Source organism: Photinus pyralis, unplaced genomic scaffold (genome assembly GCF_008802855.1).
Source record: "Photinus pyralis isolate 1611_PpyrPB1 unplaced genomic scaffold, Ppyr1.3 Ppyr1.4_LG7, whole genome shotgun sequence".
NCBI lineage: Eukaryota > Metazoa > Arthropoda > Insecta > Coleoptera > Lampyridae > Photinus > Photinus pyralis.
In genome coordinates this window covers 15,665,907-15,682,257 of record NW_022170738.1, presented here as the reverse complement: position 1 = coordinate 15,682,257, position 16,351 = coordinate 15,665,907, and the positions used below count along the sequence as shown (strand labels likewise).

Sequence of the window (16,351 nt, the reverse complement as noted above, 5' to 3'; positions counted from 1 at the left end):
CATGTTCAAAGTGCCTGCGCCTCGAACTTTTGTAATCCGTTGTTATTGTATTAAATTTTTCCGTTCTCCAAACTTTGGTCGTATTCATTAAAATTAGAGCAATAAGGGACTAAGGGTTCGAATTTTAAAGATGGCGAGTAGGTACCTACCTGTTATTGATTTTGACTATTATTGATTTTATTAGATACTGCATTTTTCTGCTTCTATACGATAAACCCAAGTAGAAGGGGTTTGCTCAAACATTAAGACTAAAGGCTCTACTAAATTTTTCGGTGATAAATTTATGTTTCATGGGCTAAGATGAAATGAGTAGACGTGGAAGGAAGATGCCTGGTTTAGTAAAAGATCTATTGCTTCTATTACCCACATACACACCTGTCCAGCTAGCTTAATTAATCTCAGGTACTACTTAAAATTTTTGACTAAAATTTTCACAAGGCGCGTGCAGTTCCGCTATTATGAAAAATCTCAGCATTGCACTTTTTATTAATTTGAGAAACTCAGAAGCCTTGATCACTCCACAATTCCGAATAGGTACGAATAGAAAATGTATCATGAGAACTTTTATTATATCCCAGGGCTCTATTAAACACAAAGCTAATAATTACAGAGAAAACCAATTTGTTTGACTAAATCAATCATAAAACTGAAATAAAAATAGGCACTCAGGGTCAAAGGATATACACCACGCAACAAGCGTTTGATTGAAGCAAATTCTATATACCTTAAATTTAATAATCCTTAATATTCGGTCAAATACCGTACAAAAACCCACCACCAATTGAAGACGATTTCTTCGTAAACGTGAAGAACGCTTAACGCTCAATTTGAATTATAACATTCACATTTAGCGAAGAATTTATAACTCAGACTTTTATAATACCAAAGACTGACTGTCACTACCCCACCCACACAACACCTATCTACCTAGCTTAAAATAACTAAAGTCACTTACAAAAGCAATTAACATGAAGCATGAAAATCCAGGGTCGTAACTTGGGCCCAATAAACACACAATCAAACATTCATTAATAAACAATTAAAGCTGCTGCAAATAAATAAAGGCATACAGAGCTGAGACAAAGTACCACGCACCAATGCGATCGAGTCAATCAGGTTAAGTAAAGTCTTAATATACCTTTATACTGTCAATAATCCGAAAACGCACAACTCACAATCACAATCAAACGCTATATTTAAGTCACCCATCTACCAATAAATGCAAACATTCAAATAGTACTCATGTGTCGGAAATCCTATAGATGGTAGTGTATTCATTGAAAACGAAAGAGAGCTATTGTCGAGGAGCGAGAACGTTCGAACACGTCACTTTTAGGTTTATGGGTCGTATCATTTACGATAAAACTTACGCACTAATATTTGCATCCCTTATCTATATATTACACCATTGTAGATACCTCTCTTCCCCGAATATGTTACCGTAATATTTATTAGTATGTTTGATCATGTTTCTACATTGAAGCTGCAAACACTCCCTGTTTGACATCACGTAAATTATATTCTGAAGACAAATAGGGTTAAGAAAAATAAAAGGTTTTAGCGCTTAAAATATACTTTGCCGTTTCGAAAGTTCTTCAAACAGTCGAGTGCGGGAGAGACATAATATTTATTTACGCCAGCGTACAAAGTATAAAGGTTGGATGTGAATTTTAAGGTATAGGGTGTAGACATAAGACACATTTTAGAAGACTTGATAACTTTGAATTTGTTTCCACGGTACAAATATTAAACGTCGACGTCTTATTGTTGTGTTCCGCACACTTTGGAAGACAAAATCTTTTAATAGACTCTCATTAGCCAAGCTCAGCTATTTAAAATAGTACTGTTAAGGTACACAGAAGCTTGTATTGCATTGTAAGGGGTAGCATCGTAACTCATAATATTTTTAAATCAATGAGCTTCAACAAACTAACGTATTTTAACGTTGAGATTTCAGCAAGATAAGGTAGACGATGGCCTTGATTTCATAAGAATGTCTGCTAAGCAAATTTTACAAGACTGTGATACGTCACGTGGTCAGAAGTAATGTCTGCCCTCAAACACCTCAGAAAAAGGTCTAATATGTCAGTTCCTCCATTCAATTTCAAGTAATGAAAAAATATACCTTTTTAGTTGTAGCGGTCGCTGAGCTCAGGCGGATGAAGCGCTTGTCGTCTCGATTTAAATTTCCACCGTTCTGCTCTCTGGTAGACTTCACGTAGTGGTTTGGCAAGTGAGCCTTCTATACTCCTTTTCCTAATTTTACTTGATTTCTTCCTGATCAAATTACTCTATAAAGACAAATGGACGCTGTCCCGTAAAAAACAACGCAAGCTGGTTAAAATACGTCGCTGGTTTGTGAAAAAAACAGCAGCGGGATTATTCAGTTGTCCATTTACCAAAGGAATGTATGATGTCGACGATGAAACCGAAGTACGTTTTCTTTATTATCACGTTGTTATTTCTCAGCGAACAATATTGATATTGAATTTTTTCCCTTTTATTCACTTTTATAATTCATTCAACCCTTAACTGTAGGACCAACGCGCTTTTTAAATACGCTAATATATAAGGTAAAAAGAAATATGTTTTTTATTTTTTAATATTTTCGTCGTGACCCAGTGACCTATTTCTGGTGTTCACTGCAAAAATGCTTGCTATCAACAGATGTGGAAGTAAGCCAAGGTCGTCGGCACTCGCAGGCGGCGTTGAACTTAACCCAATGTTACAACACTTGTACGTCGAACAGAATCGTATGTAATGTAAAACGTATCCGAAACTTTAATTGGAACTTTAACTTGAACTAGAATTTGAACCCTAAAAGAAATCAAAGGTAACCCCTCTACTTTATATAACATAAAATTTACATACCTCTTAAATAAGAGGGCTAATGGTAGGTGAAGCAACCATTGTCGATAGAAATTGCGGTACAAGAACCTAAAGAAGGTACACTCTAAATAAACGAAATGCAAATGGCGGTACTTACGATAAAATGGGAAGAACGCACTAATTACTTCGGAATCCCCAAATTGTGAATCCAATCACCAGAGATCAATATATTCGGAAGATGACAATTAGACTTCCATGCGTTCTTACACTTTCAGCTGTTTAATTAACCGACGTGTATTTGATACGGTGTAGGAAAATAAATGACAATCAACAACCAAAAATCAAGGCGTTGGGAATCGGCGAGGCAAAATTGTGTGGTTAAGTTTCGTCAATAGATGAGCCATCTATTAAATTGCTTGTTGCGGAGATCTTTCAACAAGTAATAAATCATAATAAAGCTTCGTAATGGAGAAAATATATCGTTACACAATCTTACCTCTTGAATAAGGTCGGTTGCTGGAGAAAACTCTCCTGAAACGAGTCCGAACTTGTAACAAATAAAATTAACGCACCTAAGCTGTATGATACCGTGGTTAACTAATTAATGCCTGAAGGGCCTATTACTTGTGGCCGTAAGCCCAAGATCGCATACATATGCACTAGGCGTAGCAATCAGAAGGATAGCTACCCGCAGATAGCTGCAACAACCGCGGTAGTTAAATTACGGTAAATTACGTTAGTAAGTTACGTTCATCCTAATTACGATTCAAGAAATCATCCCTTTAAGAGGCAGTTAACAATACGCTTTATAACAGCACAAAAAGAAAAGGAAGGCATCCCCTGACTGGTTAAATGCCTCGGGTCAATCCAGTTGGTCGGATGCTTACCTACTCTCCCCAATTTCCATTTGGTCGATGCAGACAAGAATGCTTCAAGATGACCGTTATCTCCCTGATAAGAGCAAAATAAGTACTGTTCTTCATTAAGTTGGTAATTTCGCACGGAAATATTCTGGTAATCTTTACAGCTGGGCTGATATGGTTCAGCGGGGGGTACGAGGAAGAAACATGCTCTACAAATTTACAACGTAAACAACCATCCCTTCGTCCCTAAACGCACATACCTTTAACTACACGAGAAGGCGTAGAAACCAATTAATACGAATACAGATGCTAAAATAATTAAATTACGTCGACTCAACCGTCAAATATTGGATGTCTAAAAAGAAAATTCATCAAGATAACGAAGGAGTTAGCAAAATGACTTCAATTACCACGCATAAAATTCACAACTAATAAGAGTGAATCATCAAAGATAGGGAAGTAAAAGTTCAATCCAGCTCAAAGGAATTAACACGCCATAGGCTTCAGACCAATGTGCCGAACGAAAAGATAGCGGAAAAAGAAGGAATAGAAAGTTACATTTCTTGAGGACGGGAGATGGCGTTGGTTCAACTGTAATAAAGCTAGCGAACCTCAAACAAAGCTCAACCTAAAAATAAACCGTTACATGTTGTTTACACAACCATATCTATTAGCCGTTCTTCTTCGAGTGTCAGCCTTTAGGTTTTCTGCAGATTGGATTATGAACCCAAACCCAAATGAGCAAATAGAAATTCTCTCCCTGGAGTTGAACATTACCAAAACTTCATTAAAAATTCGAATGTTTATGATATTGGACCCTGAAAATGGATGAAGAGGACTCTTGGGTAATTTTTAATGGAGAGGCACAAAGTCTACGTTTTTTGTCTTTTCTTTTTCGGTCTCCGCACGACAGAATTAGAGAGAACCTGCAGAATTTGTAGAATGTTTTCATCTCATTTTCTCCGCTATATAGGAAATTATTTATTTTCTCATTCATTCTGTACCGAGACACACTGGATTGATCTGCGTTTTGGCTAAAGCTAAACGACTGCTAGGAATAAAATGTGAATATCCAACCTATGCCAAAGGGACAACTAGTTGTTTTTGGCAATTACACATCGTAGGTAATTGCCACTTTTTCAGGCAGTTAAGTGGTCATATTATGGATGCCAAAAAAAATAGTGATAACTCGTTGTAACACATTGGCAGAAAAAGTGATGACTATAACAAGTTTGTTTGAAGGTGATGTCCAGACACCTTTTTATTACTTTGTGCTGTACGTTGACGATTTAGTGTCTAACTTCCTAGTAAATCATGTTGGCAGCACAATGAAATATGTTACATTCGGGTAACGCGACACGTATCTAATATTGATTTCATTGATATTTTAGCATCTTCGTTGGAATGTCAAATTTGCTTGATGACTGTTCGTGACAATGTTCTGTACGACAGGTAGGAAAATCCACGGCAAGCGTTGTTGAATAGCGTTCATTTACATTACTATATATTTTAGTACATGTAGCCCCTGTAGGTAATGCTATTTAAATAATATATTGTCGATTTTCATCCCAGAAATAAATATAAATGAATTTGTTTAACCACCTTTGCTTCCAATAATAGCAAAATTAGATGTTATAACCGAAAAAAGTTTTATAAGGAAGCTTTATGTACTTTCGCCTACAATAAGGTACCATTTGCAGAACATAAATTTCCATAATAATAATTTCTTGTTGAGGCAAACTTAATTCAACTTTTTAAACGAAATTGGAAGCGGAACACGTTAATGAACCGTTCCGGAATGTTCTTAAAAGTATCAACGTCTTTAGTGTACCGCGCTTACTAATGTCAATAAAGGTCTATAGTGCCGACACAACAACATTCAGCGTTGCAAATCAACCAAGATTTCATTTTGTTGCAGAGCTACACTAAATTAACTTTTTCAATATAAAATTCCTCTAGAGTAGGCAATGGATGAAGTGAGAAAAAGCGAAGACGAATAAAATATACTGTAAGTCCTGTTGACTAACATCCTTTCTTTGCAGTTTGAATGTATCTAATTTGAATTCCTTGGCAACCGTCACTTTCGAGGATTTCTTAAAGCCAATCCCTCGTCTGAAAGCCATGAAGGACATACATCAGCTGTACGTTATCAAAGCGATTGGCGTTGTATATGGATTCGTTATCATGGGAATTAGTTTTGGAGTGGGTCTCCTATCGGGCGTTATTGAATCGTCTATGCTGGTCACTTCGGCAACTTCGGGGCCGCTTCTAGGAGTCTTCTTTTTAGCTATGTTGGTCCCTTGTTGTAACTGGAAGGTAAGTAATTCAAGCTAATGCAATACGCTAAAATCGATTGGGATTTCGCGGATGTACTACGGAAACGTATACCTACTATACTTCTAACCGCGCCGTCAATTCCATTTATATACGGTTTGGTGCTCAAATAATTCAAATAAAAATTATTATATTCCAATAATGTAAAGTCAAGTTGATTTTATCGCTTCAAATATTATACAAACGCTTTTACGGCGAAATCTTTGTAAGTTACGTTTCAATAATTTTATTGAAGGGAACGTTTCAAATGTTTACCGTTAGCTGAGGCTATATTATATCTGGAAGCAATTAGTTGCCATCCGAACTGGATTATTGGACGTAATCCTGCAATTTTGTTACTCTGAGGAAGCGACTGATATAGGTTTATTGCTGCATTTCATTGTAATTGATTTGAACTTGTCGAATATGAGAGTGTACCTACATCAGACGTTTGAATACGAATTGTAGAAAAACGTATTCAATCAGATTGACGTGCTTTTCGAGATAAACATTCGCAATAACTAACATATTGGTACACGACAAATAAAGCAACCACAAGATGAACTGCTACTTATTTTACGTTAAAACCCGAATGTCAAGATTTGCATGTGTCGTTTGATGCCTTGAATTGTTTTAAAGCAAATGCCATCATCGGAATTAATAACGTGCCTTGCATCTGACAAGATAACCATTACTGTCTTCGAAATGTTATTGGAAAGCTTCTGACGATTTTCTCAAAAACCATCTAATAAATGCTAATAAAAAGTGAAAATGGAAGTTAGTTCTGGCGAAATTCATTAATCGGTATTGAGGAGCCAATTGAGTCGCTTCATTCATATCAATTTTTTGTAGTTGATGTTATCGGATTGGATCGGTCTAAGCAGAAATCATCCGTTTATTACGATCCATTGCAGGGTTTTTTTTACTTCCGCGGCCATTATCTTCTGTAATTTGTTATAATAGGGCGAATTAATATCTCACTTAATTGAGGCAATAGATTACTTGAAAAACAGCATTTTTAACGGCAGACTGTGTTAATGCCAAAAGCTGTGCAGTAAAAAGCTTTTGCACCGAAATGGGTTCGTGCTAAAAGTCCTCCCTTGTAATTATCCCAACAGTCTTCGAACTAAAAAGTGAAAGAGTCATATTTTATTTAGAAGGAACAAGATGACTTGTAGTTACATTAAGCCTTTTTGTAAATGTGCAATACTGGAATAAGGAATTAAAAGAAAACTCCTTTAATACATTTTCAACATTTTGTGGAAGTATCGAGGATTTTCCACTAGAAGAGATATAGAGTTTATCAAGCATCTGACAAACAAATAAATGTTTAGCTGGGCGCTGGAACTTTAGGATAACTTGCGAAGTATATGAGGAAAACTATAGGAACTTGAGGAGGAAACGTAACTTAAGATTTACTTGAAGAAACTATAGGAAGTTTAAGGGAGTTTAAGAAGAAACAGATATAAACTTGACAGATTATTGTGAAAATGAAATGCGGATTTCGTCTGACGATACCAGGGCAAGTTTAAAATAAAATAACGAACTCTTAAATATCCATTATCACTATTCTATTTTAAAATATTTTACGTACGTACTACAACAAATATATATAAATATTTAAATTTTTGAACTGACTACTTCTTATCCCTCGGTATGTTTTGGACGGGAGTAAAATCTTCTCACGCGCAATTCTCGGTAGTCGAAGACAAGCTCGTCCCCCTCGCTTGGCTCACAATTGTAATTATTATTAGTAATGTAAAATACGCAATTATTGTACACTACAGAAAGACTATTGTTTATTACTGTTTGTTTTGCTATATTTGATACACCTTTCAATTCCGTTATATGATAGAGAGCTCTTCTTTTTGAATATCTTTAGTGCAACTGTCTATTTGCAAACTCCACGTCCGGAAAGTGGTCCAATTTGCATTTGTGCTTTTCATAAAAACATTGCGGTAATTATTTGACAGTAGAACACTTTTACAACACTCTCCTTGTAATCTTCTGCATGTTTCTTGCGCAGATTAAATCCATAATCTTCTAAAAACGTTGCCAATTCGTTTGATTCGGTCGGGTTGTAGTGTGTAAAGCGTTGCGACGACCCGGAACAGATTATTCGCGTAAATTGTAACCACTAAAGAAAGAACTGGCACTTTGTCACACTTTAGAAAAACTAAGAATGCTTTGGATAATAAATAAACACACCAATTTATAGGATCTTACGTTCGAAGTTATGCTGCGAATATTTTCAGCTACCCGATAAAATTTCACGAATTAATTGTACTCTCTCGAAGTCCAATTGCAAATCTTCGAAATTACGCGAATGAATTGTATCGTTGCAAAATTGTACGTGCTTGCTGTCGAAGCCAAGCTGTGAGTGCCCACTCTTTCGTTTCGTGAGCTGTTTGTATTTCGCCCCCTAGAAAAACCGAAACGACACATTCGTGAAGTCGCAGAGTTCTCCGTTTTTTTTTACATGGACATCCATATACGCGAAAGCCCCCCTCTACTCCACCTCACTGTCGCAGCGGTTTTTGGACCTGAAAGTACGGTCAAACTAGTCCTACCAAACACAGCCTGCGTTTTACTCGAAATGCGCGCCTTTTCTCCAGACATACTTTCAGTCAAGTTTACTATGAAGAGGTATATGTGCAAATTCCTCTATGTTGAACGAAATCCAAATTCGAATAAATATTTTTTAAAACTGCAAAGCCGCCAACCGTTACAAGGTTCAATATGGTGTGAAATTTTCTTAAAGAATACCACACGTGCTTAAATTATTATGAGAATTTTTTCTTGTTCACAAATATTTTACGCAAATTAACCCTACAAGTGAAAATTATTGTACAAGCAGAAATTCCCAATTCTACCAAAGTAATTTGATACGTAATATTCAAAATTGCTGCATAGTAGAATATGCAAATCACCTCAATAATTTTTCTACATTCCTTATGTCGCCACATTTTTTCTTATTAGTGGATACACTCCCGTATGGTTAAATTTGCAAAATGTCTATAATGATGTACGCTACGTAAACAGGGATAAGTTAATGTTCTTTTTTTATTTCAAGGGTGCAGCAATAGGAATGATTACTTCTCATATTTTGACACTTTGGATAACATTTGGAGGACTCACCATTGACAAACCAATCGTCGTTATGCCTCTATCGACGGAGGGCTGCAACAACAGCTCTTTTAATCCGCATATCCTGAGGGCGGATATCCCTTTTCCTATAACAACAACCCAGCCGCCAACCACCGTCACCTACAGCAGTTTAAACATCACTCGAGCGGAAACATCGTAAGTGTATTTTTATTATTACCACGTCCATACTAACCACAAAGTTAGGACGTTCTGAAACAGGGTTGATATTGCTCAACTTTTCAGGGTACGTAACGTAATTTGTTCATTTTTTACGACCATTACACGACAATCGTGTGGCAAATGAAATTCCTCGTCAAACCACCGACACAAGAATCATAAAAATATCGCTTTGACCCATTTAATTATGCGACCCTTTTTGTCTTTTCGAAGCAAATGAAGTTAGTTTGTACTCTTTACACGAGTGAATTATAACTACATAAAACAAAAACATGGGGTTTTATGCCGCCTTTTATATGTAGATGTGACTGCGTTGTGCATTTTATCCTTTAATATCATAACAGTAGCTATTTGAGCAATTAGATTGGTGAATTGATTGTGTCCGTTAATTCTCAGAAGAGAATTGCTCAGCGAACGAATTAGTCACTCGTATTTACCCCTGTTTAAGTGTAAATCAATTGTATATTTTTAATAATACCATTTTTCAACAAAAAAAATAATATCGAATGTACGAAGGTTAACGTCTTTTAAATTCAAATCGTGCTCTCATACACGTACAGGGTGCCGACGCGACGATTGCTTTTTAATGCCCAAGAGGCATACATGTGATTATGTGTACCGCTCAATATACCTAGATTGTTTCTTATTAATTCAGCATAACTGTCACCTTTATATTACGTACAGTTGCCAGTATAACGCCGACTAACACACACGTTAGCATATGGATGGCACCCGTGGGGGTGTTTTGCGTATAAACGCCCTGCTTGCGATGCTCAGTTATTACACGCATAGTTGACCATAATATTCTCCACTCGAGTAATTATTCACACGAATTTCAGTTGCACTCATACTAACAAGGCCTTTGGTTAAGCGATGACCTGTTATTGAAATGGCAAAACACAGTTACATTGGTACACCTAGTACCGTCTAAGCAAATTATTTTAAACAGTAAAATCGAAAATTCAAATGGGATATTTTTTTCTGTTCGTCCCTGTCCATCCGCTTGCTGTGCCACTATCCGATTTCTTGATTCAAACGTTTTTAGGAACGGTTGCAGCAGATATCATACTATTGCCGTTTATTACACTCCTCACTACGTACCCCTATTACAATTTTATTTTGGAAGCTTCTCTGGGCCACTGATGACACAACCTGCTGTGGCAAAGCTCAAATACCTAAAAGAGGAAGTCTTCAGAAGTCCTCAAGAACAGCTCCGATTTGGTTGATTTTTTAAATTTGGGTTTTTTATTAATATTTAATACCAAAAGCCCGAGCAAAAGCCTTTCAGAGTAGGCAATGATTATTGGAATTGTTTAAACAATATGCATCCTTTTTATGCACGAAAATCTTTAGCGCATTTTTTAAAGTAGAAATAAATGTGCTATTGCTTGTGTTTCGTTCGTCTGTCTGTCCGTCCGTCCATCCGGCCGTCTATCCCTCCACCCGGGACCACTTCTGCCATTTTGAACTACTGTCAGGGGAATTGCCCTAGAGTCCTGGAATTGTATGCAATAGGGAGCCTATACCATGAAGGTGTGCCAGACGGCCTTCAGATTTTGTCTCAGAAAACAGATGTTTTTTATATAATTAGAATAGCAAACATTTTTTTACACAATATAAATAATTATTTCCCCCTTCTCAAATGTTTCTGATTTTAAACAATATAAAGAAATTTAAATTTTTAAAAAAGACTAATCAAAATCGGAGCTGTTTCCGAGGGCTTCCAGAGAAAAACCTTTATTGACGCGACTAACTAGAGTTTTTAATATGACAGATTGATTTCTTTACTTCTGTTGAGTTTGATTTTAAGTTTACTTGACATAGGTCACTAATTTTACATTAAGTTTGAATCGTCGTAAAATTCCATAAGCAAATCCTTCAATTTAACATATGTAACACAGTCCAAAAATGATAATTTATAATTTGTAACAAATGAATTAAGAATTAAAAAAAATTAATGCAAATGAATGTAAACAACATCAAATTCGCAACAGAGCAGAATTTTTGGCGGAACTACCAAATTGTTGATTACTTTAAGTAGGCTAAGTAAGTACTAAGTAATAATCACCAGTGGAGGTTTAAAAAGGCGATGCCACCATAATTCACTGTCTTGAAGTGATCTCCAGAGATGAGGTCGACTGGGTACTGGTCTGTAGGAACGTGATGGATTTCGTCTTGCTTTAAAATGTTTCGGACTTTTGTGACTCTATTTGCTACGTCCAGTTTTGTAAAAGAATGCCAATCTGGTAAACTGTGTCGTTGTTATCTTGACCACTGGATTGCAATCCACGCAAATGACCTTTGAATCCATCGATGACCCTTTTAATTTCTATAGCGCTTTCATTTCAAGCTGCTTTCATTTGCAACATGCCCTACAAGTTTAAATCTGCCGTCTTCCGCTTATTCTCTTATTCTTTTTTTGCTGATTTGCATACGACGCGGTAATTGTTAGCTGCGACAGGAAATAATCTAGGAAATAATTCCCTTGCCCTTCCCTGTGCTAGGTGCTGCAGAGTTGTAATCTTTTGAATATTTCTATGGTGAAAAGGATATCCACTTTAAACAAAATTACGTCTGAAACAATTAAGGAGAAAATGCATGTGGTGAAGTCTTTCGATGCTGCAAGCTGGTAGGTTTGACAATAGAAAATGCAGAACATGGTACATTGCAATTTTAATTTTTATCAAATTCATTATTTGCTTGTGCTTATTTCTTTTATTAATAAACGTAGCGGTCGGTCAAAACCCTGTACTAAAAAAAAGCATAGTACGTAGTTGCGTACAAAAATATGCCAAGGAAAATCAACAGTATGAAATCATTACAAAGTTACTGCTGCACAGTAATTAAGTTTATACCCCAATAAATATTTAACAGCTTTACACATTCCGCAGAAAGTGCATAGCGATTATATTTGCAATAATTTGCATATTAAGTAGCCACCCCGATTAGCATAACTCACATCCTCGCCCAAAAACTTCAATTTTATACAGATTAAGTTATCTCAACTAACGCTTGTTATACTTAGGACGGATTTGGAAACTGAGACAAAGACTAAAATAACACTCATCTCAGCAGCCATTCAGCTTTAGTAAAACCCTATTGCAGCGAAAATTTAATCATTTAATGCAACGCCACGGTTTATAATTAATTGGTGTCAATTTACAGAGACCCCTTAACGGACCTTTATTCGATAACCTACATGTACTACTCCTTTATCGGCTGTATAATAACGGTGGTGATCGGATGCACGTTCTCCTGCATTACCAACGTCAGCGAGGACGAACTCTACACGAAAAACTTGATACACCCCATCGCGCAGAAGATCGCAAGCTGGTGTCCCGGCGCCAACCGTCGCTATTTGGAGGACAGAAAGCTTTCCATTATTGAGGAAAACGCGCCACAGATGGCGAAGGAGGCTCGAAAGAAAGAGTCTACGAATGGAACAACGAACGTCGCTTTCGCGGACGAATTTGCGGATAATGTAGTTTGTAGAACAAAGTTGTGATATCGTCGAAGTATTATTTTTTTATACCATTTCATTTTGTTTTTATAGATTTAGTACCTCTACTGTGATCTCTAGCGCGTATGACTGGTAATCTGTGTAAATAGTTGCACAATTCAGTTAATATTTGTAGATGAGACCTCTCTTATACATATTTACGTTATGTATATTTAGCATATAAGTGACTTTGGTTTTAATACTCAATTATTTAACTGAAAAAAGGCAGTATTGGTGCTGATATACTTACCGAATTCGTGTTTGTAACGTGTGCTTATTTATATAAAAGGGAACATCCTAAAGTCATATAAGTTGATATGATAAGTACTTAGATAAATTACCTACATCTTTTTACATTGTTCCAAATAAAGAATACGCTCAAATTTCATTTATTTGTGTTCTCTTAGGTGATACGGAATTTGGACCAGCTTATCTTTGGAAGTTATTCTGAATAAACAGAGAAAATCTCCCAACATTAATTTAAACCTTGTGGTAAATCTCCAAAATAGTACTTTCACCATAGCCAAAATAACGCAAAGGTATAAATTACCTGCTCTTTCATTTTATTTCTTTTCATTCCATTATATGAACATTGGATCATCGGCATATACTCAAAAATACCATCCTCAAAAGTATACAGGGTGAGTTTTTTTTCATTTTAAGCATTGGGATCTCGGAAACCGTAAGACGTAGAGATTCGGTTAAATGAGGAAAGAGTTGTAGTTTAAAGAGCTTATTCAAGATATGCTTTTGTTTTTAAAAAAAAATCAATGACATTTTTAAAAAGTGCATTTTTTTCTGTTTACAATAATATGATTCATTGTACTTACTTTGACAAATAAATATGATCATTGAATAATTATTATTCAATGGTATTATTAAGAGTAGTAAAAACAGATTTTGCCATGGGAGACATTTTTGTTCTCTTAATTACTGTCTATTACAAAACTTGCAGTTAGTTGTGCGGCGGGGCACCGTTGTGTTGAAACCAGCGTAAATTACGTCGTGTTTCCAAATCTAGCCCATCCTACATAATATGTAAGATATTATCTTGAAATTCATTTGGTAGAAAATGAAGATAACATTGGCCTGTCCAATATTCGTGGTAAATGAAAGGTATCTATCTCACTAGAAATTGTTTTCCATGGCCAACTCTGTTTAGTTACCTCTCAATAATACGAAAATTACTGTAGGGCGTTTATTTATTATAGTATATTAAGTATGGAGAACGGTAAGGGATTTTTACCGTTCGAAGACAATTGTTTGGAGGAGGAGCGAAGCGACGACTCCAATTATTGTCTGAGAACGGTTTACGACTCCTCTAACCCTTAACGTTCGACGTGCTTATAACATTTTTTGCGCGATCGAAATTAAAATTATCCAACCAATATAAATATGCACTAAGAAATTAACGAGCAGAATAAATCGAAATAATCGAAGTGGTTTGGTGTACATCACTAGGTAACCAGTTGAAATGTCAAAATTGAAAGTAATAATTTCATAAAAATGTGCATGTGTCTGATGTAGTTTACTAGCTTTGCATTTCCTTTATGACTTTATGAGCGTCTTGCTATAGGAAACAACAGCACAAATTGTACGTTTAATGTACCTAACAATAATTAAAGATTAAATGTAATATAAGACTGTTGATTTTTAAAAAGGCGTCGGTAAGTATTTTTGCTGTTCTGTTTTTAGATCGGTAAGTAATTTTGGCGTCGTCGTAATCATAGCAACTGGTAAATTCTACGTACTGTCATAGAAACATCCATGGTAAATAGTCAGAAATGACCGATCGCGCAAAAAAGTACATTTAGCAAGCCTTATATCGTTATAAAGAGAAAAATTTGTCCTTTTTAAAAATGTCAAAGCAAACTATGACTACCATTTAAAAAAATTAAAGTTTGTATTATAACTCAAAAATTGTAAGATCTAAAAATAAATTAGTATGTTCATCATGTTAAGGATTAAAATGTCTAAAACTTTCATTCGTGTCATTTTGTTGTATTTCTAATAATAACGATTCTGCAACAGTTAAATGAAAAATCACTAAATCCGTTTTTCGTTCATATCTAGTGAACTGTGGATTTAAAAAAAAAACAAAAGCATATCTTAAATGCTCTTTTTTCTTATTACACTAAATAATTGCGCGTTAACTATTATGTATTGTCCTGTAATTGGAATATCTGTTCTTTTGGGCAATAAATCTCTATTATTATTATTAAAAAAAAAAGCGACAACTCTTTCCTCATTTAACCGAATCCGTATGTCTTATGGTTTTCGAGATCCCAATGCTTAGAATGAAAAAAAACTCTCCCTGTATATTCTTTCCTCCAATCTTCTCTCCTTGCACTTTTCTTCCTCTCCTCGTTGTGCCTGTCCCAGTTCGTTCCTTCGTTTTAGTTCTGCCTCCATATTATCACCTTGTTCTCTCTACCCTTTTTATACGTACCCGCCTCTTTAGAAACACTTTTTTCTTTGCTACCACCAATTTACTTTTCTCTTCACTCTTGTTCACATGCATTCCGGCAATATTTCGCGTTCTTTCTTTCTCTCTCTTTGCCTCGCTTTTCCATTCTTGTTTCTTTTTCTATAATATAATTTGATGCTCTTCATTCAGGTCCAATGTCCACTCATAATATCTTCTCAGTACTCCTTACATTCCTCTAATCTCTATATTTCCTTATATACCCTTCTTACCATCACATCATTTTTTTAATCTAACCTCATTTTCATTCCCCATACTTGTCTCGTGATTTCTCCGTTTTCTAATTCGCTTGACCGTTTACTCCCATTTTGTTACCAGCGTCTCTCGATCCTTCCCATCATTTCCTTCATCTGTTTCTCTTCCATTGCTCTTCATCGTTTTCGTATGTCATCTTCTTTCTCTCTAGTACCATTCTTCCACTGGGTCTATTTTTCTATCCATCATTTTCCATACCTTTCATCATCACTTTTCTTTTTCTTTTTGCTCTTTATCCACCAGCGTATGTAGTACACATATACGAGTAAAATAAATTTTACTTCCCTTTCTAACTCCTCATTGGCGCCTTCACAAGGGTTGTAAGACTGATTTTAGTTATTTGGGATATATGCACGCTGTTTTAATACTGGTATTTCTTGTATTTTTGACATCGACATCCGATTCCTAACCACAGTTTTTCCGGTTGAGTTTACTCGAGGCTACCGAGATCGACCCGCCAAAAAGTTGCTACCGCCGACCTCGACCAGGCGTGAGATTTTTCGCTTGGTGGCGCCCGAGTCCGTCCGTCTGTTTCTGGCGTTTCTTGCCGCGTTCCGCCGTCTTCTGTCGACAAGTCAGGTTGCCACCAACTGCCACTGCTGTGTTCGAGGCTGTGTTCAATGAATATAGTTTGTATATTTATTTAATTATTCTTAATTAAACTCCAATTATTGTTCCGGCAATACTCTTTAATTTCCTCTCTAACCATGTTTTCATTTCAGTGATTAAATAGGTTTCTCTTATTTCAGGTTCCTGAGTACTATTGCTGTTAGACGATGCAGC

At 36.0% G+C, this 16,351-nt stretch overlaps 1 protein-coding gene across 6 annotated transcripts in view; it reads left to right on the top strand.

Moving 5' to 3' along the window:
* The window catches only part of LOC116175374 (sodium-coupled monocarboxylate transporter 2), a 73,400-nt gene extending 60,184 nt beyond the window's left edge, over positions 1–13,216 (top strand). For all 6 annotated transcript variants that reach the window (XM_031493451.1, XM_031493452.1, XM_031493449.1 and 3 more), the window contains exons 7-9: positions 5,735–6,008; positions 9,079–9,308; positions 12,495–13,216. In XM_031493451.1, the coding sequence (XP_031349311.1) occupies positions 5,735–6,008; positions 9,079–9,308; positions 12,495–12,834 (844 nt within the window). In that variant the 3' untranslated portion in view covers positions 12,835–13,216. The remainder of the gene's footprint in view (positions 1–5,734; positions 6,009–9,078; positions 9,309–12,494) is intronic.
* Positions 13,217–16,351: the final 3,135 nt, after the last annotated feature.